The sequence below is a fragment of the Anomalospiza imberbis genome, chromosome 5 (assembly GCF_031753505.1).
Source record: "Anomalospiza imberbis isolate Cuckoo-Finch-1a 21T00152 chromosome 5, ASM3175350v1, whole genome shotgun sequence".
NCBI lineage: Eukaryota > Metazoa > Chordata > Aves > Passeriformes > Viduidae > Anomalospiza > Anomalospiza imberbis.
In genome coordinates, this window is record NC_089685.1 from 50,838,831 (window position 1) to 50,865,653 (window position 26,823).

Consider the following 26,823-nt stretch of genomic DNA (forward strand, 5'->3'; position numbering starts at 1 on the left):
TCAGATGCTGCAGCAGCCGGCTTCAGTCTCAGCCTTCAGTTCTCCACTAATATGTAGGGAAAAAACCTATAAAGAGAGATGCAAATGCAAACTAACTTTTGCATCAGCACACCTGACCTCAGAGCCTTTTGTGCACAGGTACCATTTGGCAAGGGGATTTTATTCATGCAAGAGTTACAACTCTGTGCCTGCTGGAACAGGGATTACCATCAAAATGCAAGCAAAGTGCTGCTTAAAGTCACTGGGTCTGTTATTTTTATCTCCCCTCAAACACCACAAGCCAGAGACTGCTGAAGTGGCCTCTGGTGCTGTTCCTTGACACAACTTGCCCTCCTTAACGAGGAAGAGGCAGAGAAGGGAATAGGAGCATCCTCACCTTACCACAAACAATTCCCCCCAGCCAGACAGAGTACACGTAGAGGAAGTACATATACAGAAACAAGTACAGGAAGGTATTAAGCAGTTTTACTTATGAAGGTATTAAGTGGTTTTATGTATCCTTAATGCACAGCTGCATGCACACGTTCCACACAAGAGGAGTGAACAAAACAAAACTTGCCTGAACCTTCCAATAAACCTGTTCCTTGCTTCTGTAAGTTTAGAGATGTGGTTTGGCCAGGCAGAAACGGGTCAGATCATAATTGCACACTTTAAAGCAGCCACATAACTTCAGTTTTGCTTTGAAGCCCTGACAGTCACCAAGGTAAGTACGAGAAGAAGCTGTCTCAGATACACCAACCTAACCTGCACATCACCATTTACCAGCTGAGGCAAAAGTTACCAGCACCTCCTTGAGGAAGGGCGTGCAAATTCAGCAGTGGGACAGGAGCTTTACTGACCACCCCTAACACCGCAGGATGTTTTATCACCCACCTAAATCCTGCCTAATATTTGGCTCCTACTCTCTCTGTTGAAAACTACTGCAAAACAGCAGACTCCCCAGTCAGAGGCATTTTGGGGGTTTTGCTCTCCTTTTGAACCACCTCAGGAGCCAGGGATATGTTTTTGGAACATCTGTCCCAGATCTGGGATCTGGTCTCCTCGCTGTGCTCCCTCCACCTTCCCAGAAAACACACACAAAGCACAACAAAGAAAATCAGTCAGTTCCTCAAAGGAGTTCACAGCAACTCCCTTGTGCTCAGCAAGCCAAAGGCCTGGTTTGATGCAATCGAAGCACCAACCAGAAAGTGACTAAACCTTCGCTGCTTTCAAAGCTCTTCAGGGGAAGGATTTCCACCTCACTGAAAGTGTTCCTTTAGGTGGGGACAGAAGCACCGGAGAAGCCCCACGTGGATGGATTAAAGAGACTAAACCTCCTAAAGGACACTGCACCGAGCACCTCATCACACACAGCTCTGCCTGTCCTCAGGCCACCCTGAGCTGGCCACTGAGCAGTGCCCAGACTTTGTCCTGCTCATCAGCAGGGACCAACGGGACCAGCCAGGCCGGCAGCACCACCTGGGACCTCAGTCCCCTGGGAATGGCTGTCATTTCAGGAATGCCAGCAATTACCCTCCTGTTGCCACGGGTCACAGGCAAAGCCTCCCCATGCACCTCCACAGACATTTCCAGGGGCACCCCTCTCCTTCCTGCAGTGTGTGTCACACTGCCCTGGCAGCACAACCCAGAAAGGAAACAGGACTCGCAGCTAAGTAGGAAAAAAGATGATTTTCACCACGGTTCCCTGCCCCACGGGACAGCCCTGGTTTCAAGGCGCTCCACCCTGCGTGTCAGGGACAAGCAGAGCCTGGACCTGCTGCAGACACAAGTGCACAGGACACACCAACTTCAGCATTCCTCAGCACAACTCTTACACCCAGGTGCAGCAAATGGATGAAATCCCAGGGCTCAAGGCAGGAGATGGGCTGCCGAAGGGGGAAGCTGCTCCTCAGGGCCCCCCGCACAGCCAGGCAAACAGCTGGGGCTCCTGCTGCCTTCAGGGAGGAGAGAAACACCAACTTCACCCTCCTGGCATGGGAGCATCAATCCTCATGTGTGAGCACACAGCACTCCACTGACAGTCACTGTCACTGCCAGCAGCTGATCTCTGATACAGCTTTTCAAGAAGCTGTGCTAAATCCAAAACTCCACTGGGATGGGTACTAAGCTCAAGTAGGGATTGCTCTGGCTCCTCATTTCTTAGTGATGTGAAGAAATCAAGAGGTCAAAAGCTTTGCTGCACTTGGAACAGAGAGTTGAAGCAGATTTCTGCTATCCTACTTTCCAGAATGCTTCTCAAACCAACCTGCCATGCTGCCTCAGTGAGACACCTTTTTACTGAAACCTCTACTTACATCCTCCACAAATGCAAATCCTCATGATACAGCTGCTCCCTTCAATAGAGGCAATAAATCCCGAGCTGACACTCTGGGACATCTTCCTCCCCCAAGCTCCACGGTGTAAGCATGGAGAATATTCCCACTCCGTGCCCCATTTCTGCTGTTTACTTTTTGGAATGCAGCGACACTTGTATTGCTCAATGTGCTGCCAGTGCAATCACAGAGCCTACACGCGGCGCTGCTGGCAGTGGCTGTGCTCGGGCCAGAACGAGGAGAGCCTGCAGAGCCTCTGAAGGCTCAGGCACAGCCGAGCCCAGCCTGAAACTCTTCCTTGTGCTCCTCACTCACACGAGGGAGCACACACGTGTTACAGCACAGCCGAGCCTTGAACACCAACGCGTCCCTTCCCCCCAGAAAGAGCCACGGAGGTGCAAAGCACCTTTTACAGCTCCAGCTGCGCCCAGCCACGGCCTGAGCAAGCACAGCTACTTCAGCTGTTAGAAGCCACGGCTCCAACAGAAACAGACCTCGAAAAAATAATCACGGGATGTAAGAACCCCAGGCCTTAAATCAAACCACATCTGTTAGCTCTAGATAAAACTCATAACTGCAGTTTCACAGCACCAGTGCCTGAAGCGTCCGACCAGAGCCCGAAAAGATTAAACCGGAGAACGCCAACCTCTCCCCAAAACTTCCCGAAAAGTTACGTCAGGTCCAGCACAGAAACAAGGCACAGAAGGTCGGGAGTGCTGAAAGCTCTGGGACATGGCACGGGCACAGGGACACGAAGCGGAGACAGAGGCTGGCGGGATGTGGGACATGGCACAGGGACACGAAGCGGGGACAGAGGCTGGCGGGATGTGGGACATGGCACAGGGACACGAAGCGGGGACAGAGGCTGGCGGGATGTGGCGGGGCACGGGGACACGAAGCGGGGACAGAGGCTGGCGGGATGTGGGACATGGCACAGAGACAGGGACACGAAGCGGGGACAGAGGCTGGCGGGATGTGGGACATGGCACAGGGACAGGGACACGAAGCGGGGACAGAGGCTGGCGGGATGTGGCGGCGCAGCCCCCCCGCTGCCCCCCGCTCCGGGCACACGCGGCGCTCCCGTCCCCGGGCCCGGGCCGGCTCCGGCCCCGCTGCCGGGGGCCCCGGGCCATGGCGGCGGCAGAGGAGGAGCCGCCGGGGCAGGGCACGGCGGGGCTCATCCCGCCGGGACACCAAGTTGCCGCAGTCGGCTCCGAGCGGTCTCGGAGCGGGTCCCCCGAACTTCCCTTACCTGCGGCCGAACCGCGCAGAACCCTCCGCGGCGGCCGCGCCTCCGCCGGCTGCGGGCAGCCCCCGCCGCCGTCCCGCCCCGGGACCGCCCCACGGGAGTCATTATCTTGGAAATATTTGCTCTTCTGACCAGCTATTGTAGCTGGGCTGTCAAAGCTGTCCTCCTGGCTTTCAGCTGCCTGAAGTATCCTTGTTGTTAAATACCCAAGAGAGCAAACTGTTTTGGCCTTGAGCTTCGGTGTGACACCCTGTTCAGTCCTGGGACAAAGTGCTGCACAAACAATTTCTAGCTGTCAAATCCATACCTGAACCTTTCTTCTCATGTTTAAATTACCCCCCAAAAGGACAGGGGAGATTCGGTGCCTAAAGGATTCATAATCCAGAGCAGCTGAAAATACAAAGTGCTCCCAACCTGTACCCCTGAAACAGTCAATCTTCAGACCTCGGCTGTCCCATCCCTGGCTCTTTCCACAGTTTGAACACACGAGGAAAAGCCCTGCACGCTGAACCTGCTGCTGAACTGATGGAAGAGATGCTGTCCTGTCTTGGCTCTGCTGCAGAGTTTCTGGTCTAAAGTTTCTGTGTCCTGAAGTTTCTGGTTTCAACCCCCCAAAAAGCAGAAGGTCGTTTAACAAGTGACCAATCCGCCCCAGCGCTTGGGACCATTTCGGGTGCCCAGTTTCAGATGATCAGTCTTGTGTATTTGATCTGGAATGTTGTGTAATTAACCCCTGAAAATCAAGAAAAAGCAAACTCCAGTTCCTTTTCCAATGGACAAGGAAGCTTTCCATAAAATTCACATACCTGTGAGGGTGAAAATGTAATTAGCTGCAGGAAACCTCTCCAGCATGAACCTCAGAGATGTCAATGTGGATCTGGAAATCACAAAGAGCAGTGTTACCAATCAGAAGATGCTGCATATTTTATGTAAAAAGTGAGCAAGAGAAAACCTCCTGACATGAGCAGGAATCACATCAGGCTCAGCTGGAGGAATCCATACCATGGCAATAGCACAACTGCTTGAAAAGACTGGGTGTTCCAGACTACTGTCTTCCCATTACTCTGAATCATTGCTGTCATCAAAAGGAGGACAGGAAAGGTTACACTTCGAGAAACCTGTTTTGGTTTTTTTAAAGACAATCTAGGAGCAGGCAGTAAATTACTGTAAAAAACCACAAGGAAGGCAGCCCTGAAAACTGCTGTGATTTTAAAAGCTCGAAAGCTGGGGGTTCATAAAGGAGCACTGTCACAAAGACCTAAGTGGTCATGAGTAACAGAGAGACAGAAGATAAGAAACAACTCTGCTGGCTCCTCCAGCTCCACAAGCAGCAATCCAGAAATCAAACAGAAATCTGCAAATGAAACTAGCAGGAGCCCAAAAGAGGAGAAGCAGCTCTTCCTGCAACGATTTTCCTAGGAGTCAGTCTGTGTGCATTGCTGCCCCCAGCAGAATGGGCATCCTGACCAGCAGAGGGGCTGGAACACAAATTCCATGGAGAATGAAGTGTGGGTAGCCCAGAGCTGTTCAGAGCAAAGCTTTAGAAGCTGATTGTAGCTTGCTGAAACAACACTAAGCTCACCTGGCTTTGTGTTTGATAAGGGATTTATCATCTCTTCAATGATACTGAAAACAGCATCTGATACTGGGAACTGCATTTGTAGAGTAAAAAAAAAAAAATTCTTAAAATTCTTAAATATCTGGCAAATCAAATGTATACAAAGCGCAAAGGAAAAGGAGGGGCAGGCACTGATCTTTCCTCTCTGCTGACCAGTGACAAGACCCAGGAGAATGGAGCTGGGCCAGGGCAGGGTCAGCCTGGATATCAGGAAAAGATTCTTCCCTCAGAGGGTGTCAAGCACTGAACAGGCTGCCCAGGGAATGGTCACAGCCTCAAGGCTGCCAGAGCTCCAGGAGTGTTTGGAGGACACTCTCAGGCAGAAGGTGGGATTGTTGGGTTTCTGTGCAGGGCCATGAGTGGGACTCTATGATCCTGATGGGTCCCTCCCAACTCAGGAGATTCTATGATTGCATAATTAAGAAATCAATTTGCTTATTCTATTGTGAAAAGATGAAGTCTAAGGATGGAACCATTCCTCTCAAATAATTCCTCATCTGAAAGTATTTTGCTAAATATTAAAGGCCCAGTGGTAGTGCCTTCCCTATCTGTAAGGTTTATGAAAGCAGCAATGTTTGAAGTCAGTTTTTTGTTTAAAAGCATTGCGCGTTACCTGAGCTGTTGTAGAGTTCAGGGTCCTGCTGCTCACCTTACAGCACCTTCCAGGAGCACCCTGACAAACCTCACTGTTACCCATTAACAGTGTTACCCAAGAGCCCATCAATTATGTGACTCTCTCTCCATTGTGCCAAGATTCCCTGAGTGGTGTAGGACACGTTACAGATGTTGGGTCCTGTACACTTGGAATCTGCAAGTGCCAGGAAAGAAAAGTTACCACCCCAACAGGGTCAGCACTGTGGCAGCAACAGCCAAGGCACAGCTTTCCCACAAAACCTTTTACCATTTCCAAAGATTTTGTGACTGTTTCTGGTGGTTTTGTCGTGAAAACAAATGAATAATAAAAAGTTATGTGCAGTGCCCACATACCTGAACTTACCTTTAACAGATCAGGCAGGCTGAGGTATTCTCTTTTCTGTCCCACTTTGGATCATGAACAGAAACCCTTCTGTGAGCAGTCACTCAAATGACTTTAGCCTTTTATGCTTGTGAGTAAACCAAATTTTCCAGTATTCTAAAAGGTGTTAAGATCCACAGCAAATTCCAGAACTACAAAGCACCACATGAAGGAAACCTGGAATCAATCTCTGCTGTAGCATGCACCAGCACTGTCCCTGACCATACCCTACAAGGGAACCCCAAAAGGATCCTCCCTGCCCCCGGAACATCAAGTGACAAATGTTCATAGGTACTCAACTGTTTAGGTCAAAAAGACCTCACAGATCAACTCCAGCTATAACCCAGGACCACCAAATCCACCACTACCCCTGTCCATCAGTGCCACACCTGCACATCTTTTAAACACCTCCAGGAATGATGATTTCTCCACTGCCCTGGGCAGCATCTGCCAATGCTTAATAACCCCTTCTTTGCCCCAATATCCAATCTAAACCTCCCCTGGTACAACTTGAGGCCAGTTCCTCTCATCCTGTCCCTTGGGAGCAGAGCCTGACCCCCACCTACCTCCAGTCAGGGAGCTGTAGAGTGCTGAGGTCTCCCCTGAGCCACCATTTCTCCAGGCTGAGCATTCCCAGCTCCCTCAGCTGCTCTTCACAGGCCTTGTGCTTGCAGCAGGAAATGGAAAAGTTCAGGGTTAATGTGTAAACACCTTCAGAGTTCATTCCTGGAAAGCACAAGGGTGTTCTGAAGCTCTGTTTGAATCCCCAAAATTGCACATTAGCTTGGATTACAGGTTCTCCCTGCCTGGGGAGCATCACACTGAGCTACCAAAATCCACAGGAGTTCCACATTCCTGTTTATGTTTTGAGGAAGAAGCCTGGGATCTGAAAGAACAAGTACTTTATATTTCAGTTCACTATTAGACAGAATTGCCAGCAGACTAACAGCAGGGCATCAAAATAGTATTTATTGACCTAGTTTAACCACATCCTACCACTACCTGCACCATGCCAGGAACAAACTGTCAGTATCTTACTAGAATTGTGTTGTTATACAAAGATAAGCACATACTATCTCAATTGTATTAAAAAATATCTATTAATTTCACCAGAAATATTTACAAGTGACACTTTTTCTTGAAAAGGCTGCTTTAAGCCAGAAAAAAAAATTACAAATAGTAAAGGGAGAATCTAATAAATGAATTGAAAGTCACAATATTTGTCATCAACTGCAAAAGAATCAGTTACATTTCTGGTTTTATTTTCAGGGATAGCCAAGAATCCAAAAATAGTGGTTTGAGTCTAAACACTTCTACAAATCTTGTGAAAGAATTAATTTGCTCCTGCAGTAACAACAGCTGCCACGTTTCCAAACTAATCCAGTTAAAAAACCTGTTCTAATAAAGTCTGTATAATTTTAAGTTATTTATGTAGTCATTTATCTATGAGCTACAGTATTTGCTGGTTTATTTAGAATTTACTTCTAGAATAGAAAAGAGAAAATGCATTTTACAATGGCAGAATCTCAAATTTCATTTACACAAATAGACTTCTAACAGTTCTTAGAAAGTGCCTGTTTATTTCTTCCACTTTGTTCCATGATATAGCCCAAAATTCAGAAAAAGCAGAAAAGTTTATTCTAATAAAGCAAGAGAATTGATGATTTTGGCCCCATGTATGTAAAAAAAAAAGATCTGAATGCAGGAAATGACATCCAAATTAAATGCAAAAAAAAAAAAAAAAGTCTATAGAGTTATAAAAAAGAAAAAAAATCAATCCAAGAAGCCATTCTAGCAAATCACCACCACCAAAAATGCATCGTTTGCCAAAGGAGTCATATTATCTATAATATGCTCTGTCAAACAGAGGAAGCCACTTCATGTCCAGACTGTGTCCCCATGAGGACAGGGTGGCTCCCCAGCAGCACAAGGATGACATCTAGTGACAGCCACATCCATCTGTTCCCAACTCCAGCCTTCCTAAAAACACCAGCCCAGGCTGCCATCCTCACCTGGAGTGAGAGAGGTTAGGGTTGTACCTACATTTAAATGTCTGTATTAAAAAGATGCACGTGTATCAGATATCTTCAAATGCTTTCCTTTCACTACCTGAATTAAAAAAAAAAAAAAAAAAACTAAACATGAAGAAAACATGAAAAAAATCTGTATTTTTATGATATATAATCGATGCAAAAATTTGTTTAAACCTTCAATACCAGAGATAAAAAGATCCTCTTGCTATATTAGTGCTATGTTGTTCTAATGCAACCTCTAAAGTGCCATGTTCTTGAGTCATTTGCTGTAATGGATACAATCCAAAAGCTGTTCCCAAAAGATCATCCTGCATAGCATTTACTTACAAAGCTATAGTACAGAGAGATTTTAAAAAGTCACACACTCAAGCAGTAGAAAATTCTCCCAATCTCTCCAAAAACATAAAAGATGCTCTAGAATTTTAACATTTTCAACCAGCAGACAGTGCAAGCTTCACTCTGGAACCAAGACTATCCATTCCCACTTCTCTTAGTTAGTAAAGAACCTGGGACAAAACCAAAGTGCTTTATTACAAATAGAGCATTATTTTTCTCTGGTTCTATGCACCACCTCTCTAATAATACATTACAAATAATACAAAACAGTAATTAAGAGTTTGTTGCTCTTTTCTTATACCCTTCTCATGTTTGTGCACTGGGAAAATGAGTGTTTTTCTCAAAACATTCGCTTCTGTTTATTAGGGTGATCAACCCCAATCCTTGCTCCCAGAACTGTAGGCTTCATTTTCACCTTTGACTGCAAAAACTGCACTGCTGAGAAGTGCAAGGAATCACAAACTGCATCATTTGAGAATTACAATACCTTATTTTACAACTGTAGTGTGTGCAAATAGTTATTTCAGTTAAATGTAATAGTTACAAATATTCTCAAACCATGTAAGTACAGTAGATTCTACAGAAAGTAACATGGATAACAAATATTCTGCAACTTGAAACAAAAACAATAAATAAAAGTTTGAAGTATTAAAACTAAGAAAAAGTAATCCTGTACATTGTACAGTACCTTTTGGTTAAAGCTTCTTAGCAAAAATATACTAATGTGTTCTAAGCATTCCAGTTACAGATGGTTCAATATTAAAATTTCAAGGTTTCCTCATCATGAAAAAAATATTGCATTTGTCCGTAGGTGCAGCAGATGATGTCTCTCTGTGAACAAGGCTCCAGTCTCTAAAAACTTAGAGACAGCAAGTCTGAATTCAAAGGAACCATTAGAAAACTCTAATACAGTACTGAGGATGTAGGGTTGTTGTGCATGAGGGGTTTCTGACATTCCTTACTCCCAGAAGCAGCTCTAGAGAGCCCAGTGGATATCACTGAGGTCAGCTGGGTCTCCCAGGCCTCCATCAGCCTCCAGGTAATTCATCAGAGCTGTCATGGCAGTGTCATCGTTCTCGCAGATGGCATCGAAGTCCAGCTGAGAATTGCCACCTACACAGTGATTAAAACAGGGAGCTTGAAGCAGGCATATGAACACTGTGAAGCATGGAGAACATGGTAACTTGCAAAACAGAACTGGCTTGAAGCAGAACCTGCCTATGAAGTCAAGGCAAATATTTCTATGTTAAAAAACCCCTAACTTGACTCCCTTTTAGTTTAAAACTCCTTGTTCTGTGTTGTTGGGGGTGCTTTTAATTATTTTTTCCCAAACACTTATTAAAGAATTAGCTTTTTCTCCTTTGTGTTCCTTTTTCGGTGTTTTTCTTTTTTGGTTGGTTGGTTTGGGGTTGTCAGGGTTTGGGTTTTTAAACTTCTCTGAGAAGGCTTATAGATCAACCAGAAGAAAGCTGTAGGTTATAAATAAACAAATAAAACCCTGGCAAATGATGGAGAAGACGAAGATGGAAAAGTTTCTAAGCACTGAAATACAGGATCAGCATAAACATGGCTTTTACAGCATTTTGCCTTTTATGTCAAACATAATGCAGTGGCATTTTCCTCTTCCAGGGCCAGAGAATCCTGTATCCAGACAAACTTAACAAGGGAAAGATAAAAAAAAAATCCTTCTGAAACATTTGGAGCAATCCTTGTATCAACTACTCCCAACTTGCAGCTTAGAAAGAGGTAAAGTGCTAAAGGACAGTAATTCACAAATTCCAGTAAGTTCTCTGACATTGCATTGAAATACGTTTCCCTCCCCATCTCTATCTCTGTCCTGGAGAGAGAACAGTAAAGTGCCATGAAAAGTGTAAGAATGCAATGGTAAACTTTAGTTATAGATGTTGTCTTTTGTCATGAGATTGCCTCACTGATCAAATTTTGCTGTTTGCCTTGCAGCAGTAACACATCTGTTTTCAGAGTGGTCTCATCTTCAGCCAGCCAGCCAAAGCTCTTTACAGTTTATACATGGTTGTGAAGTGGTGCGCTCAGAAATGACACCAGTGATCAGAAATGTCAGCCCCTGCAACCCCCAGAATATCCCCAAGAGAAATAAATCTTACTGAGGAGAGGTTCATTACTGGGAAATGGAATAGCACCCTGGGTTTGTTCTGAATTCTCCAGAGCTTCTGTTTCTGAAGGACATAACTGAATCAACTCTTTATTTGGCACCTGAAAGAGCAGAATTGGTAGAAAGGACAGAATTAGATCCTAAATTTAGTCCCAAATATTACATTACAGAAACATCATAGATGGTTGTCAAATTATTAAGAACTGAATAGAGAAAGTGAAAAAGATACCTCATCAGGTAGATATTTTGCATTTAGAAACAAACACTTCAGAAGTTCATATAGCACTGGACCTGGCTTAAATGATAGTTGTGACTTACACAGCTGTCAAAGCTACTTCACAGTGATGGCACTGCTTGAGGGTCTAACTCAGTGTTCAGTAAATAAATCCAGCACCAAATGTACTGGTTTGCACTTTCCACATCTACTACCAAAAACTACAAATTCCCAGTGACCTGATGTTTGTCACTGTCAAAACATCCCAGTTAAGAGATTAAAAAAGCCCTCATACCTCCTAGATTCTATATGCATTAAACTGTATTCATCTTAGCAATAGAGATGGAAGTCATGCCAACCCCAAAAAAAGATAATTTTTTTCCTGATATTTGTTTTAACACATACATGTAATTTAGCAGGAGAGATTCCTAGGATTGCCTGACTTGTGTATATTCTACCAGGAAATTAATAAAGGTGAAATGCTTTCCAAAAGTATTTTAGGAACAAATGGGATACCAAAGCCGAGAATCAAGAAAAATCCTCAGTGAATATGATTAAATTGTCCTTATGATGAGACATTACATGATTTAGAGAGTTCAGCATAAGTAAGTCAAACAACTTTTTAGGAGAAAGATCTATGGTAACACAGGGGTGAACAGATCATAAAAAAAAGGGGGCAGTCACAGCAGCTCCTAGGCCAGAATAGTGGGGTTTTTTCATAGGAAATGAGAATTGCAGTGGAAAGATAAACTGTTTTTAAGAGGAAAGAAATTTGCATTTCAAAGAGCTGTTGGAGAAGTTTGTTCATGCTGTGTCCAGTACAAAACACACAACATATGTAGGTAAGAAGATATGTTAATTATTCCATATGGGCAATAACTATGTTATTTATACAACTAACAATGTTAGTTATAGTTTGTGGTGTTACAAGCACTAGTAGATTTACAAGCACCACTGGATTAGCGTAACTACCCATTTTTAGAAGAGTAATGAAGTACCTTCAAAGTCACAATTTTAAACATTTCAAAACAGCACAGATTTTTTAAAAAGTCTCTTCAAAACCAAATAAGATTACAAGTACACATTCTCTCAGAAAACCAGATCAGGGCAATCTGGCTCAAACACAGGTTTTGAGCTGACATTAATCTTTTCATTTTGGATTTTTTACAGGCAGGGGTGTACTCACATCACTGCAGTTTATAGTTAAAGCTGGAGAAGGTGACTTTCTGAGGAGATGTGATGGACTTAACTCTCCAGAAGGTGAAGAATGCAACCTAAAATTGCATGTGTTTAGTTGATTTACCAGGTCACATTAATCCAACACTGAAAAACAGACTGTGTGGTGCAGAACCCACCAGACCTCCCCAGTGACAAAGCATGAGTCTGATAATTGGAAACAATAATATCTTAAATTCTCTTGGAGATTCTAAATTATCCTGCTCCAAGTTTTGGTAGCAGAAAACAAAGAAGAGATCAGAAAAGGCCATGGGTCACAATTCTATTCCTTGAGCACAGTTTTCTTCCTCTGTTGAATCACCAGCACAGTGATGTGCTCTGCCAGGCGTGAGACTGACATAATTATAATGGTATCTCATAATGCTATTGCTCAACCTAAAAAATGTTACACATACCATACAATAAAAGTGAAACTGGAGCAACCCTCAAATAATCATATATCCCTCATGCCTATCTTTACTGAAAAGCCTAATGAAGCTGTTATGCATTTATTACCTTTGTAATTCTAATATTTCATTTGCAATTTCGGTTCCTATACTTCCAGCACCAAGAACTGTTCCAGAGGACATTCCAGGTACACTTACTAAAGACTGTTTTACAGCATCTGTAGATAAAAAAAAAACAAAGCCCAAACAAAACCTTAAACCAGAGCACTTTCATTGCAGAGCAATGATTCATTTTAAAGCAGCTTTTGTTCTAGATATACATATACAAGTATATATTTTAATATATATATTCAGAAATTATATTCCTTTAAATACTGATTCATGGCAGAGAATGTTGCAATATAAAGTGAATAATCTGTTTGTGAAAATTGTTGTTCTCCAGTAGTGAAATATATTTAATCATTGCCGCCTCCAGTGTCTCTCACAGACATTGCAAAGAACATGAGTTTAAAAAAACCCTTGGATTTCTCACCAACTGAAATGAGTTACTGAAAGAACATTTTGAAATCAAATATAAAGCCTTGACAGCAAGATGGTAGAACAGCATGCAGAAAGCAGAAACTTTGCATAGCAGAAAAATAATAACAAAATATGTTCTGTATCAGTATTGCCCTGTATTTTATAGATAAACTCAGCACAGTTGCATCTGTTCAGAAAACTGGGCAAAATATGAAAGGTCTGTGACAGAAGTGCAATATCCTACTAACCAAATCCCCAGCTCTAAGAGAAGCTGCTGGAAATTACAAGTAGCTTATATGCACTTCTTTTTAGAGTTCTGTGAATTATATCAATTAGGACTCTGTAAGTAACTAGACAATGAAAAAGAAGTAACTTAAAAAAAATTAATCCTTCTTTGCACACAACCTAGAATAAAAAAAAACCCTGGACTGGATAAATTTAAACTGACTGATCAGGAGCTGTGATAACTGTAAGAAGTGACACTTGCCTTCTGCAGGCTGGGAACTGTAGAGGACTTCTTCTTCAGTCGATTCCTTATGACCTCTAAGATTTAAAGAAATGAAAAAAATCCCAAACAAACCACAAAAAGTCAGCATGGGTTTTTTTTTCCAAGAGCAAAATCCAGCACATATTTATGCTTAATTTCAGTAAGACTTTACACAGAACCAAAGCTAACACCCTCAAACTAGGGAAACATAAGATATTCCTCACATATTTCCATGTTCAATTCTTTGTAATGTTTCTGAGCAGTGGGTGAAATACTAATTTCCACTTACTCTCCAAGTGAAAAAGAAAGGCAGTAGGATTGTCTGTGTTCCATGACAAGGGAATAGGACTGTTATTTTTAGTGTTAGGAGGGAAATCAGGTAACCAGGAACAAGGACAGGTCAGTGGCTGCCTCGTGTCAGCAGCTGCTGCCCTCCCTCCCTCCTGCAGACAGCTGCAAATGCCCACATTTCCAGGGCAGGCAAAAAAGTGTCCCTGGGCTACTGGCCAGCACAGACTGTCTGAACTGCTCTTCTCTTTTTTCTTGGGGAATAAGGACATGGGCAAAAGAGGTGGGTGACGTTGACTTAAGGCATGAACCAGATACAGAATGGGCAAAAGGCCCCCATAACAACTTCGTTTAATGGAAATAAAATCCCCTCTGTTCCCACTCAAAACCCCAATCATTGGCAAAGATCCTCAGCAGCTGGAACAATCCCATTTACAGCTCCATTGCAAGGTGCAGAGAATGAAAAAGAACTACAGATAAAAATAATTAAACACACGCATTTACTCAGGCTCCACCCTTGCTATCAATTTGGAGAGGATCTTTCTGTCCTGCCTTGCATTTCCACCATCTATCAATTGTGCTTCTCCACCTTCTGACACCTGGGGGTAGGGCAGCACTTGGAATTGGGTCAACTGACACACAGAGGGTTGTAAGGACCAGAAGGAAAAGCAGCATTAACTTGACAGTTCCATCTATTCAAATCTACTTTTCTTAAAGATCCTTCCCCTTCTTTCTATAACAAGAAACTCTTTCACCTCATTTTTCCTACTGGGAAACAGCATAGTTTTCAGAGTCAAATCCACAACTTAGGACTGAAACAAAAATAGCTAGTAAATGCCAAAAAGATCTTTGTCCAGGTTTTTCAGCCCCTTTTTGTGCAAGGCTGATGTTTTCTAGTCTTGTTCTGCTTTCTAAGCAGGTTATTTTATTGCTGTAATTATGACAAAAAAGAAATGGAGAGTCATATAAATTACTTACAATACCACAGTGTTGTTTGATACAATGTACTCCAGCTCTTTGGTCCAAGGATTCATGAAACTAAACCACTGACTCTTTAAAGTAACGAAAGTCCCATCTTTTGCTCTAAATTTGTAGGAATTTGTAAATACTTTTTCTTTATTCTGCAACACTAGATAAGAAAAGTAAAGTTATAATCATCATATTTAGGTTTAGAGAGGTAAAGTTAGAAGTAATAAATCTATTTTATAGCATCATAAAACTAAAATGTTTCTGTTCACCAGACATAGAATAAACATGCCAGAACAAACTGGGACCTGTTCTAAAATCAAATGATATAGTTTCAGCAGGGTCATAAATCTTACATTAAAAAGCAAATACTAAACTCCTGTAAAACACTAGGAGACTCATGACTTGGTGAGCTTTAACTTGTGTCTTTAATTATGTTATCAGACACCCGTTTTCAGGATTCCTCCTTTTCCTTACAAAGAATGGAAGCAGAGGGTTTGACAGATGTGCTGACATTATTTCCCCACAGTTAAGGCCCTGCACCAGGAGCCAAAACAACACAAGTTTCTCCCTACCTTTATTACAAGCCTTACACAGGCTTGTCTTAACACAAACATCACAAAGGGCAGTGCTGAGGTTGGGTAGTTTGGGTTTGCAGTGTTTTCACTTGCAGTTACACGCAGCTATAAGTACTATGGGAGGACCAATTATTTTGTACCTTCTTTGTGTTTTTCAGCTAGGTGATTGTGATCATCTTGATGGCAGTACTCATAACAAGAAGTTCCTAGAAGCTCTTGTGGCAGATACCCTAAAATTGCTGTTGCGCTGTTAGAAATATAAAAGTGAACTACAGCAGACTCAAAGCTGTTTTCTTCAGTATCAGATAAAGCAGAACATTAATATTTAAACAAACAGATGCCTGTGTTCATGTTTGGGGAAAAAATATAGCATTAGTACAGCTCTAAAACAGCAGTTTATTTATTTTTCATAGCAAATGATCCCTTTGCAATGAATTCGAAGGTAAAGAAAATGCTTAAACATGCAAACCACATGTACACACAAAATACTTCTGTTTAGTGGCTTCCCTTTGCCAGTCACAGTACTGGTCACACATAAGAGTCAATTAAAAACTCAGCAGTTGAATTTTGCTCTTCCACTCAAAGGGATTAGTTTCAAACTGTCACTTTTAGTAGAAAGAAAAGAAGACTGAAAGGAGTAACATTTCCAGTGACAATGAAATTTCAAATGCAAAGTGGTAACTAGGTCTCTACAACAAATAAAAGTCTAGTTCAGAGAGTACAGAAAATGGGAACTTAGTTCTCACTTCTAATAAAATAATTTGGTATCTCATTTAGATAGAATGTATTTGTTACAAATGGCAAGACTCTCAGAAGTAATAACTTTTGGTTAAATGTTTATTACTTCAGTCACGTGCAGAGCTATGAAGCTCTAACTTGAGATTTTTCTTTATGAATAAATGAGTTCATTTTCTATAGGACAATACACTTCTATCCGTTATGTATTATTTGACAAATAGCCCAAGTACACATAGTTTAAGAATTAACTGCTTCTTGTGTAGAGCAGAAAAACATTCCAAAAATTGGAATTTTTGAGAATTCTCAAAAAATTCTCAAAAATCGAGAATTCTAATTAGAACTTCTACCCTGCTGGAGAAATTACAGTTTTGACAGAGGATCAGAAAATGGAAGCAGTTGTGTCATTTCTCTTCATTAAAGAACAAAATGCTTACCGCTGATCTACATAAACAAATTTTCCATCCATGGCAAATCGTGTAACAAATTCTGTTGCTTTGACTTTTATCTCTCCACTCTTTTGTGGAACAATGTAAGGGTGTAACCTCCCAATTGCAACAAGACAGTTAAAGTTACTACTGTCTTTTTCTACATCATTTTCCTCTTCTACTCCCACCTCATTAGGAGGCCAGTTCTTCAAATACCCAGTACAGTGAATGGTGCAGTATTTTCTGTGATCTAATAGAAAGAAATTAAATAAGAAGCAGTTATTGTCCAAAGAGTAAACCAAACTACTTATTTTATTCTGTTGGCTGTGAGACCAGCAACTATATTTCATGCTTACCTACGCTAACTGTACAAAGCTACATATTATTTTACAGAGTATTTTTCAACTAATTTTGTTCTATTCAGTTTGGGCTTACCTGCAGAGAGAGCTTGTAACCCTATGTAAGATTTAGGAAGATGAATTATGGGTGTTGGCAGTTCAAACACAAGTTAGACAGAAAACAAAGCGATAAACCACAGATCACTCTGGTTTGACATGGTTTTAAATGGATTGTGAATTAAAATTAACCTGAGGCCCTCTGTAGCTTCCAAATCAATTTACCTTTGGTGAGCACAGTGATCTGAACATATGCTCACTGCAGTTGTTAAAAGAATCAGCTTATTTTCTATTTATCTCAGGTTTCTGATATTTTATGGGAATACAAATATTTGAAATATCCTAAATTCCAGCACACACTGTCATTCATCCCTTTTTGCTCTCATGCAAACACCCTCATAAGCATCAAGGTTTGACATTACAGTAGTCGTTCCAAAAAAATGCCAAAGCATTCTTGACATCTCTATGCTGAACAGGATGCTTTCCACAGCTTTGATTTTCCTCTCTATTAGAAAAAAACACAGATCAACTCTGCAAAATGAGAAACTGAGTTATCCAACTATGATTTTGTCACAGTTGCTCAGGTGCCTTCCCTCAAAACTTCTTTCCCAAGAAACACTTACAGAAGGTAAATTCTTATCTCACTGAGTTATCTGACACATCAAGGGATATCAAATTCTATTTACTTACAATCACGGGCCTCTTAAAATTTGTGGTGTATCTCAACAGTAACAGGTACATTGAAAAACAGAACTTGGAGGATTTTTTCAGGATCAAACAATTTCAGCACACCTTTGCGAAAATCAATACTAAGTTATTAAAACAAAAGCTGGAAAATGCATTTTAAAATTGAAATGTAAATTTTCCCTGGAAACTTGACAAGATTATACTGCTCTATGGGCATACCAAAATATGAACTAAAGTAAAATTACTGGGAAAATGAATGGAATTACACCAATAAATTAACGTTACCATGAAAAGGGGAAAAAAATGAAAATTCATACTCTTAAATATACACAACACAAAAAGAAAATCAGAAAAAGAAGTTTGTTTACTTGCTTTTTTCCCTTCAAAATAGTAGAGTTTGCAGGCTTTTTCACTCAGTTAATCTTCAAGACATAAGTTATTTAGTTTCATTCTTCTGATCTGCTCCAGTTCTTTCAAATATTTCCCTGAAACTTCTCAAATTTGACCACAACAGAACACATGCTCCTATAGAGCCACTGTACCTCAAGTTCCTCCCTCCCTCTTTCCAGGAGGGCACCAGGAGGAGAAAGAGAACAATTAGACTGTTTTTCAAAAGGTGTCCCTGGCTCACATTTACACTGTTCTACAGCTACTTGCTGAGATCAGTAGGAACCAGGAAGTCATTAGTGACTCGGAATTTAAACGAGTTTCAAGAGACAAAGCCCCCACTTCATCTCCACTCTCTGAATACCTTTCTTCTTTGGGTTGGGCAAACACTCCTTCTCCTCTTTGACTGTGGTCCTGCTACACTTTATGCGACAGAAGAAGGAACGTCGAGCACCAGAGTTCAGCCGAGCTGGTCCAGCTTGGAAATCTGTGTGTACTTGCAAGCCAGCTTACAAAGATTTAGTAAAGTAGTTAAAAACAACCAAAACCAAGCAATAAAACTTCAGAAAAACAAGATGCTTTCTGCATTTACCTCCCAGTACGTTGTCCTTACTGTTTAGCAGCCTAAATTTTGTACTTAAAATTTAAAAAGTCGAATAGTTTAAACAGGGCAAAGAAAACATGATTGACACAGATTCCAAAATTAGAAAGAACTACTAAACTATTTTTAAAGCCTTCTTGATATTCTTACTAGAATATTACTACAGCTGCTTTATAAACTTTCATCTTGTATTTGGTACAAGGAAGAACTGCAAAGATGCTTGTAAAAGCCAGCTATAAAATAGGCATTAGCTGCATAGTACGCAAACAGGCATTAGCTGCACAGTACACAATGCTTTCCTTATTAGAAACAACTGTAAACTAAAGAAGGTTTGGTTACATTGGGATTGACACTTAGCATTTTCAGAGAAGACAGTGATTCTTGATATTGAAGTATTTTATCCCATGTTCGACTACATCAGGTCTTTTGTATTGACAAGACCTAGCAAATACAAGAAAAAAAAGTAGTATGCTGGTAGGAAGAATGTCAGACTACATCTTGGTAAATGCTTAACAGTGATTTCAGTAATTTAACAGAATTTCAGTAACTCTTATGATCTAAAATCAAGTCTCTTCTGGGCTAGCTTTTCAACTCTAAATGCATTTTAAGCAGCAGATATGCATTCAAATGCTTGTTTCATAGAAATACCTCATGTCTGTTCATCCACGCATCCATACAAACACCTGAACACACCCTGACTAATAATTAGATTTATTAACATCTCTTGAAAAAATCTGAGCACGTCTGGCTCTGACTTACTTTTGCCATCTACGAGCTTCTCCCTAGGTGAGACGTCTGATGAAGAAAGTTGCTCCTTAACTTTTGCAACATCTTTTGGATGTAAGTAATCAAATAAACTTTGTCCAATTAAACTGGCCTATTAAAAAAACCCAAAAAAACCAACAAAACACAAAAGAGATGAGAACCACACCATTTTGGAACAGGACCCCATACATTACTTATCTCAGGAAAACAACTGTCTACACAACTAAAAAAAATAGTCAACACCACAGCTACTTCAAATATCAATATTTTGTTTTACATTTCATTTGTCATTGTTTAATATAATTTTCATTTAAAAGGGTAGTAAAAACATAGTTTGTTACTTCCCTTTGAAAAACAGCAGATTTAGTTGGAGATTAAACAAGTTCTGTACAACCAAATGCTTTATTTATGTAAATAATGCAATTCCCGTTCCTAGCCAAAGAAGGTTATACACAAAGTAATTCCATTCTTGGACTATTGGGGAAGGAGGGAAGAAATAGGAAGGAGGATGAAATATTCAACTATCTAATGACTTTGAGCTCTAATTTGGTTGGACAACTGGCACCACTGTGCCAGGAGCAGGCTGGAAGCAGGGCTCAGCTGACCACAGCACTCCTTAGCAGAGGATATTTATGGGGATGTCTCCAGCTGGGATGCCTTCTACCTGCTCACTCTGTTCATCCCAAGTAACTGACCTGCTGCACCACTTTCTTTTGAAACAGGAAGGAATTCTCACAGAAGTGGGCTGGTTTGGGTTTTCCACTGATTATCTTCAGCACAGCAACCAAATCAAAGGATAGAAAGGAGCTGTGTTGACAAGATCTACTCTAGACTCAAACTCAGGATGAACACCCAGTCTCCTGCCTTTTCCCAGTCCCCATTTAATCCTAATGCAATGGGAAAATGCTGAGTGCTGCTGAGACAGCCTAACAGCAGCCTTGCCAAAGTATACAGATGTAACAAAACAGATAAAGCTGCAGCATGGGATTTGGAACCTAGAACAACTCCCAAACCATGGGTATTATTAAAGGCAGTCATGTCCTCTGAATCTCCTTATCTGGAATAGAGGAGATCTTAAAGGTCTGGAAGTAGGAATGTCTAACATGAGTGACTCCAGAAAGGCACTTAGTTCTTGAACAAAATCAGTGTAGAAGTTAAAAAAAACCAAACTCTGCTTTATGCTTATTCCCCTAGGATGATTCATTTTACTTTCATTAAAAACATATAGTTTTGCACTTTAAAAAAAAAGAAAGATAAAAATAAATCTATGAAAGAGTCCAGATTGGTTATCTGTACATTTATAAAGAAAACAAAGATAGCACAAATGGTTTCAAAGTTACAAAAGTAGACAGATGGCAGCACTAACTCTTTTAGCCTCTGTTTGTGAAACAGAAGTCATTGATACAAGAACAAATTATCATGCCTTGATTATTTGTGGTAATTGCCCATCGTGTTAAACACCAACTAATGGAAGGTATTTCTATTTTTCCAATTTCCCTTGTTCTACAGGCTAAGCTGGCTCCCATTCAGACTCTTTAAGGTTAAGGGTACACACTCGGACAGTTTTTGTGCATCATGTGTTACGTGGTGCATCCGAGCATAAAGGCATCACCAAGGAAAGCTTTCATTAACTTCCACTGCTGAACTACCCATTTTCCTTGGCCTAAAAAAAAAAAAACCAAAATCACTGCACCATGTGAGAGAAAATCTCTTGCACACAGAAATTAGGACATCTTCAAATTATCCCTTCCTCTCAGACTGGCAGTTTTCTTAAGGATGATCAGCTGAAATCTGGTGCTGTTCCTCCAGGTTGGGAACACTGATGTTCTTGCACATATTTTCTTACAGGATATTCAGCTTTACTCCAAGTAAGGTTAAATCAAAGAAATTCCAAGAAATTATACACAAGGATTGGTTTGATGCAATATAGAATAAAATATAAAAGTTTTAAAATTCCTAAGAAAATGCAAGGTAAAAGCAAGCAAGAAACAACTGTAACCACCTGATCATAATTAAGTATTTTGCAAACTGATTCAGAGACAAACAGAATTTTTCCTCTGTTGCATCCAACCACAAACAGGAATCCATCTGCAGCCTGAAAATATAAAGATACTGCCTTTAAAAACATACAATTAAAATAAACAATAAATATTAACAACTACAAGGAAGCACACTTTTAAACCTGACTTTTAAAATTAAATACAAGAAAGCTGGTGAGGGACAAGAGGAAATGGCTTCACACTGACAGAGGCTGCCCCATCCCTGGAAGTGTCCAAGGCCAGGTTGGATGGGGCTCTGAGCAACCTGGGATAGTGGAAGGTGTCCCTGCCCATGGCAGGGGGTGGAATGAGATAAACTTTAAGGCCCCTTCCAACTCAGGCCGTTCTGTGATTCTATTTTAAAAAAGCAATTAAAATTGCAAGGACCAAATGAGGCCTTCAACCACAGCTAAAGTTTCTTAAACACTCACATCTTTGGCAAAAGTCTAGCTACAAAACAGCTTCTTTTGGGAGCCATTCACAGATCTTGGCAAAGCATTATTGCAGCAAAGGAAAAAACCACAAACCTAGCTGTGAATGAGGTGTGTGGGTTTATGATGAAGTGTGCAAACAAGAGGGAAGATTTTATTCCAGGTATTTTCTACACCATTTTCAAAGTACATCTTTAAAAATGTACATGAAGGACAGCCAACAACTGTGAGAATGTTCCTGCATAATTGGCAGCATTCTCTGCAGTTGCATGAAGATTTTAATAATGGATGTATTAAACAGGCAGACTGTACACAGATTATTGGCCCTTCCAGGGCTGCTGCCTGCTGTGCTCCCAAACCATCTCTGCACACCTTCATGTAAGCCTGGGTAGTGCACAGAGTTTAGAAATCAGTACAACAAAACACTTGCCTGAAGGAAAAGATGGGAGAAAAAGCACTGTCCAACTATAAACTCAAGCTTTAACAAGGACATGATTTACCTGAGAGTTTCCTTCCACTTACCCTAAGGATCAACTGTCGCAGTTCATCATCCTTCAAAAATGAAGGTTTATACCGGACTTCTGAGTAGGAGCTACTGGAACCTGGAAAATGGATTATTCACAGAGATCATGCCAAAAGTTACATTTTAAATTCACTTTTAGTGGAGCTATACTTGTTATGTCTTTCAGAATTTTTCTCTATGACCCCAACAGCTGAATTAAAAAAGTAATTCAAGGTTCTAGAAATTTTAAGAAGAAAATTAAAACAAATCTCAAACATAACTGGTAATGAAAACAGACATACAACCATTTTTTCCTTGCCCTTTGTTAACACAAACCAAGGAAACTTCTGTTCAGGTATCATTAATGTACTGCTAGAGAAATGGTATTATGAGAACTGAATTTTCTAGAAACATTTCATAGGTATATTTCAGACCTCTTAACTAAATTCTCTTTGCTGAAACAGAATAATTCCAATATTATCAATATTACTATTATTATCTTTTGGCATTAATAATGGTTCATTAATGCTATAAAGACAACAATCAAAAAAACAGACTCTTATAGTTAAATCAAATGCCTCACTAAATATAGTGAGACTGACTCACTGCATGTACTGTCCTAGCACCCATGGCAAGTACTCTGTAAAATAATTTTTGTTCATTACACTTTTATCCGTTAGATTTTTTTTCTTGTTACATTTTTTGTAAGAGTCCAACATTTCAGCCAATTTCATCATTAACTACAACTCCACATAGTATATTGTATTCTCTTAAACCATTTGTTTTGAGGTAAATACAACTGTGCTGGGTGAAGTCTTGTTTTCACATCCTGTTGTTAAATACAAAGGCTTGATCAGAAGATTTCTTGTTTAAACTGCAAGTGCAGTTATTGTCCTGCTGGTTTACATTATTTCCTGCTGCTTCACATTATTTCTTCATGCAGAACTCTCAGCCCTTTGGAAAACCCTCAAAACCCTTTACACCTGAGCCATTTCCATGATTCTATTACTGTCAAGGTAGCAACTTAATTATTTTTCTACAATTCTTTGACCCAAAACTAACTGGGTTCTCATTAGACCTGTTTATTCATAATCAGCGGGTTTTGCAATGCAGAGGATCTTTGATCTTTTCTTAGAATTGACCAAATTATTATTCTGAAACAGTGGTGCCAAAACACCTAAATATTGTGTGCAGCTGATAAACTCTGCAACATGAAACTTGTATTTGGATATTTTTTTTGTGGGAGAGGAAAAACAAAATCCCAAAACCTAGCAATAGCAAAAGGAGAGCAAAAATATTTCCTGGGTTGATCCCCACTCTAAAGCATTCCCTAAGATCCATGATTAACTTTGCCAGCTGACTGGGCTATCAGAAATTTCTGTTTCTTGCTACTCTCCAACATGTGAGGGTTTTTAAGACTTTAATGTAATCAAACTCATTGATCATTTTGTTAAGCTATGTTCTGTCTTGCAACTTTCTTTTTGACTCCTGTACTTTCTAAAAAGAATCAAGGAGTGAGCCAAGAGTAAGGCATGCCCTGAGCAGACAGAAAATATCAGACACTGAAGGGTGGCTTTTTTCCTGCTATATTAAGCAAAAATTTAAAATTAAGTTCTGACAGCTACAGACATGTACATGTAAATGAGGAGCAGACTCGGAACTAAATACAGTAAGGAAATGTAAAATCAAATACTCTTGATTTATTTAAAAGCTGGGAAGACACACACACAGTAACTCCTACTCGAACAAGGATTTATAGGATGATGTTTCCTAAACTCACCTTTTAAAGACTTCAAGTGCTGCACAGCCATCCGTAGCACTGTGAGTTTGTCCAGCTTTCGTGCCATGGGATTGCACTGTGGTATCATGGCAGACAATTCCTCTATCAAATTATTCATTTTGTCTCGTCTTCTTTTCTCTGTTTGACTGTGAGCCTCTCTAAGAAGAAAAATTATTTTCAAAGAGTGATGCAGAACACATGATTTCCCCCATAATATTAAATTCCATTTTTGGAATGAAACTATCACCAGTACTACTGCACTGAAACACTTCTTCATATGCTACTTATATTGGACAATTGAATTGGATTCACTTCAACAAAGACAAAATGGCCCCAATATTGATGTGAAATACTGAGGAGAAGAGATATCTTGAGCAACAGTATGATTATATTTGGCAGGAACAAGAGGTTATGAAGACTTCTAAAAGTTAAACCCTTCTTGTGACCCTTGCCATGCAAGTGATGACTTGGACACCTCAGTGTATCCCAGAGAACTCTTGATGTCATTGGGAATCAATGAAAGATATTCCTGCTCCCACCTCTGCCTGGCCTGTGTAACTAAGATGGGGTGTTCTTTCTGCTGCCTTTTAAGAAACCCAACAGCAATAAACATTACTTTTCCACATGCTTCTAAGAGATGGAGAGGAAACTGAAAAAGAAAGGTGTCCTGGTGTAATTAACCAGAAGGATCTCAGAAAGCTTTCCCTTTCCTGATAAGGTGGTACAAAGGCCGTCTCAGGTTTCATCTCTTGGTAAGCCTGTCAAGAACTCAGCCACAGAAAGCACTTCTCAGCCAGTTTTCATCAGGAAACTCCTTCTAGGGCACATGGCTGCACATCACAAGTGCATTTATAGCTCAGGTCACCTTTTCTTTACTTCTTTCTAGTGCACTATGTCAGCTTTTCAGCCCATCTCCTCCCCTCTGGAACCCTCCAACAGATCATGGAAAGTTTCATTCACTCTCTTCCTCCTTACACAGAAGACAAGCCAGCCACTCAGTTAAAACCCAGATGATTTTTCTTTCTGATTGAGGCCAGACACAGTAGTATAGTTATGCAAAATGAGGAATAGGTTTTGGTTGATTGATCTCCAAAACCTTTCCTTGTAGGCATACTGCAACAGAAGCTATTAAAGGTAATAAAATTAACTAGCTGGCCTGTTGAGAAAGAACAAAGTACAGTTTTAAAGATCTACCTGAATACTATTCTAATTTTTTTTTTTCAAAAAAAAAAAAAAAGTCTTAATCATACAACTAATTCTGGGTCATTCTGCCAAGCATTCAGCTTTTCTCTCTCAAAAGCCTTTTTTTAGATTTATTTTTTTGAGTTGTGCTCATATCTGTGGGTTCACCCAACTCTTCCTTTATGTCAGGTAAGAACAATCAAGTAATAGCCTGTGTATGCTCCTTGAACTGTGAACCTCAGGAAGACAGATACATGCATTCCAGGAAAGGGAACAACCTTCCACATCTCTGAGGGTCAATAAGGAATTATAAAAAACTGAACAGGTGGCTGCAGAAATTCAGGGGATGACTGAATGATTGAAAAAGCCTTCTGTTGCTTGCCACAGCCACAAAGGCAGAGGGAGAAAAGCAGGTTCCACGATAAGCTTGAGACAAATAATACTGGAAGGAGATAACTGATAAGCAAACCTTCACACACCTTTGTACTGATTCTTTTTCCCTCCAACTAATGCACCAAAAAGTAAGGAAAAAAGTTAACAATACCACATAAAAACCATTAAAGCAATTGACAACAATCTTATAGAGCAATTTGGGACACTCTGTGAAGAAAAAATAATTTTGAAGTGAAACTGTAAATATATCTTGGAACATTTTAGTTTCTTTAAGTTTGTTTCAATTACAGGAACACTTCATAATTAGTAGCTAGCATACTATATAAATAATACTTCTGACAGCATGCTGAGTGGATTATATATTTCTGGTTTGACATCTCTGCTCACAAGAAAAATGAAAGATTTATTTTAAAATCGACTTTACAGCACAGCTCTGGTTTTACTACATGGTTTGTCTGTAGTTTAAAATATTTGTTTGGCTGAACTGTGGTCACACAATATTTCAAATCTTGCAAGTGCTGTAATTGAATTTCAATTTATGTGAATTCAAAGTTCAATGGCAAAACTTGAATAATTTCCTACACAAAAGCTTGTTCTGGAACATGAAATCTTTGTCATGCTTTAGCCAAATCCATTTCTATGTGGAATAAATTCTAAATACCTCCAGAAGCAGACAAATCTAGAAAAAACAATTCCCAAATTCAATCAGATGAAGGATCATACATGACTTGGGTGTACTGCATTTAATTCTCACCTTAAAAACTTCAACCTCATGTTTCCTTGCTAAACCATCTGAGATATCCTAAAGCAACTTTTATCACAATTATTAGCAAATAAAATCCTCAAGGAGGCTTTAAAAATTACTATACATTTAGCAAGGAAAAGGAAAAGCTTACTGTTAAATATTTGGCAGTTTCAATGAATGTTACGCACAAACTCATATTTTACTATTGTGAATCTCAGTATTCACTAGCAAAATGTATGTCTATTGAAAATTAGTACCTGAAATCTTTTACTTTAACATGTTCTTCATCTTCACTCCTAGAAAAAAACAAGATACAGAGTTTTACATTACATATTTAATACTAGGCACTTCTTTCCTCCCACAAATTCCAGAAGATAGAAAATGC

General features: G+C 40.2%; 1 protein-coding gene across 2 annotated transcripts in view; it reads right to left on the reverse strand.

Annotated features, from left to right (window-relative positions):
- Positions 1-7,137: 7,137 nt before the first annotated feature.
- The window catches only part of BMAL2 (basic helix-loop-helix ARNT like 2), a 32,129-nt gene continuing 12,443 nt past the window's right edge, over positions 7,138-26,823 (reverse strand). Inside the window, exons 4-17 of one of the 2 annotated variants that reach the window (XM_068190727.1) lie at positions 26,696-26,734; positions 24,119-24,276; positions 22,359-22,438; positions 21,369-21,461; positions 19,361-19,478; positions 18,365-18,508; positions 16,541-16,781; positions 15,509-15,615; positions 14,803-14,953; positions 13,531-13,592; positions 12,640-12,748; positions 12,095-12,182; positions 10,687-10,795; positions 7,138-9,676 (exon numbers count right to left, since the gene is read on the reverse strand). In XM_068190727.1, the coding sequence (XP_068046828.1) occupies positions 9,540-9,676; positions 10,687-10,795; positions 12,095-12,182; positions 12,640-12,748; positions 13,531-13,592; positions 14,803-14,953; positions 15,509-15,615; positions 16,541-16,781; positions 18,365-18,508; positions 19,361-19,478; positions 21,369-21,461; positions 22,359-22,438; positions 24,119-24,276; positions 26,696-26,734 (1,636 nt within the window). In that variant the 3' untranslated portion in view covers positions 7,138-9,539. The other variant, XM_068190726.1, reaches the window with a different exon arrangement.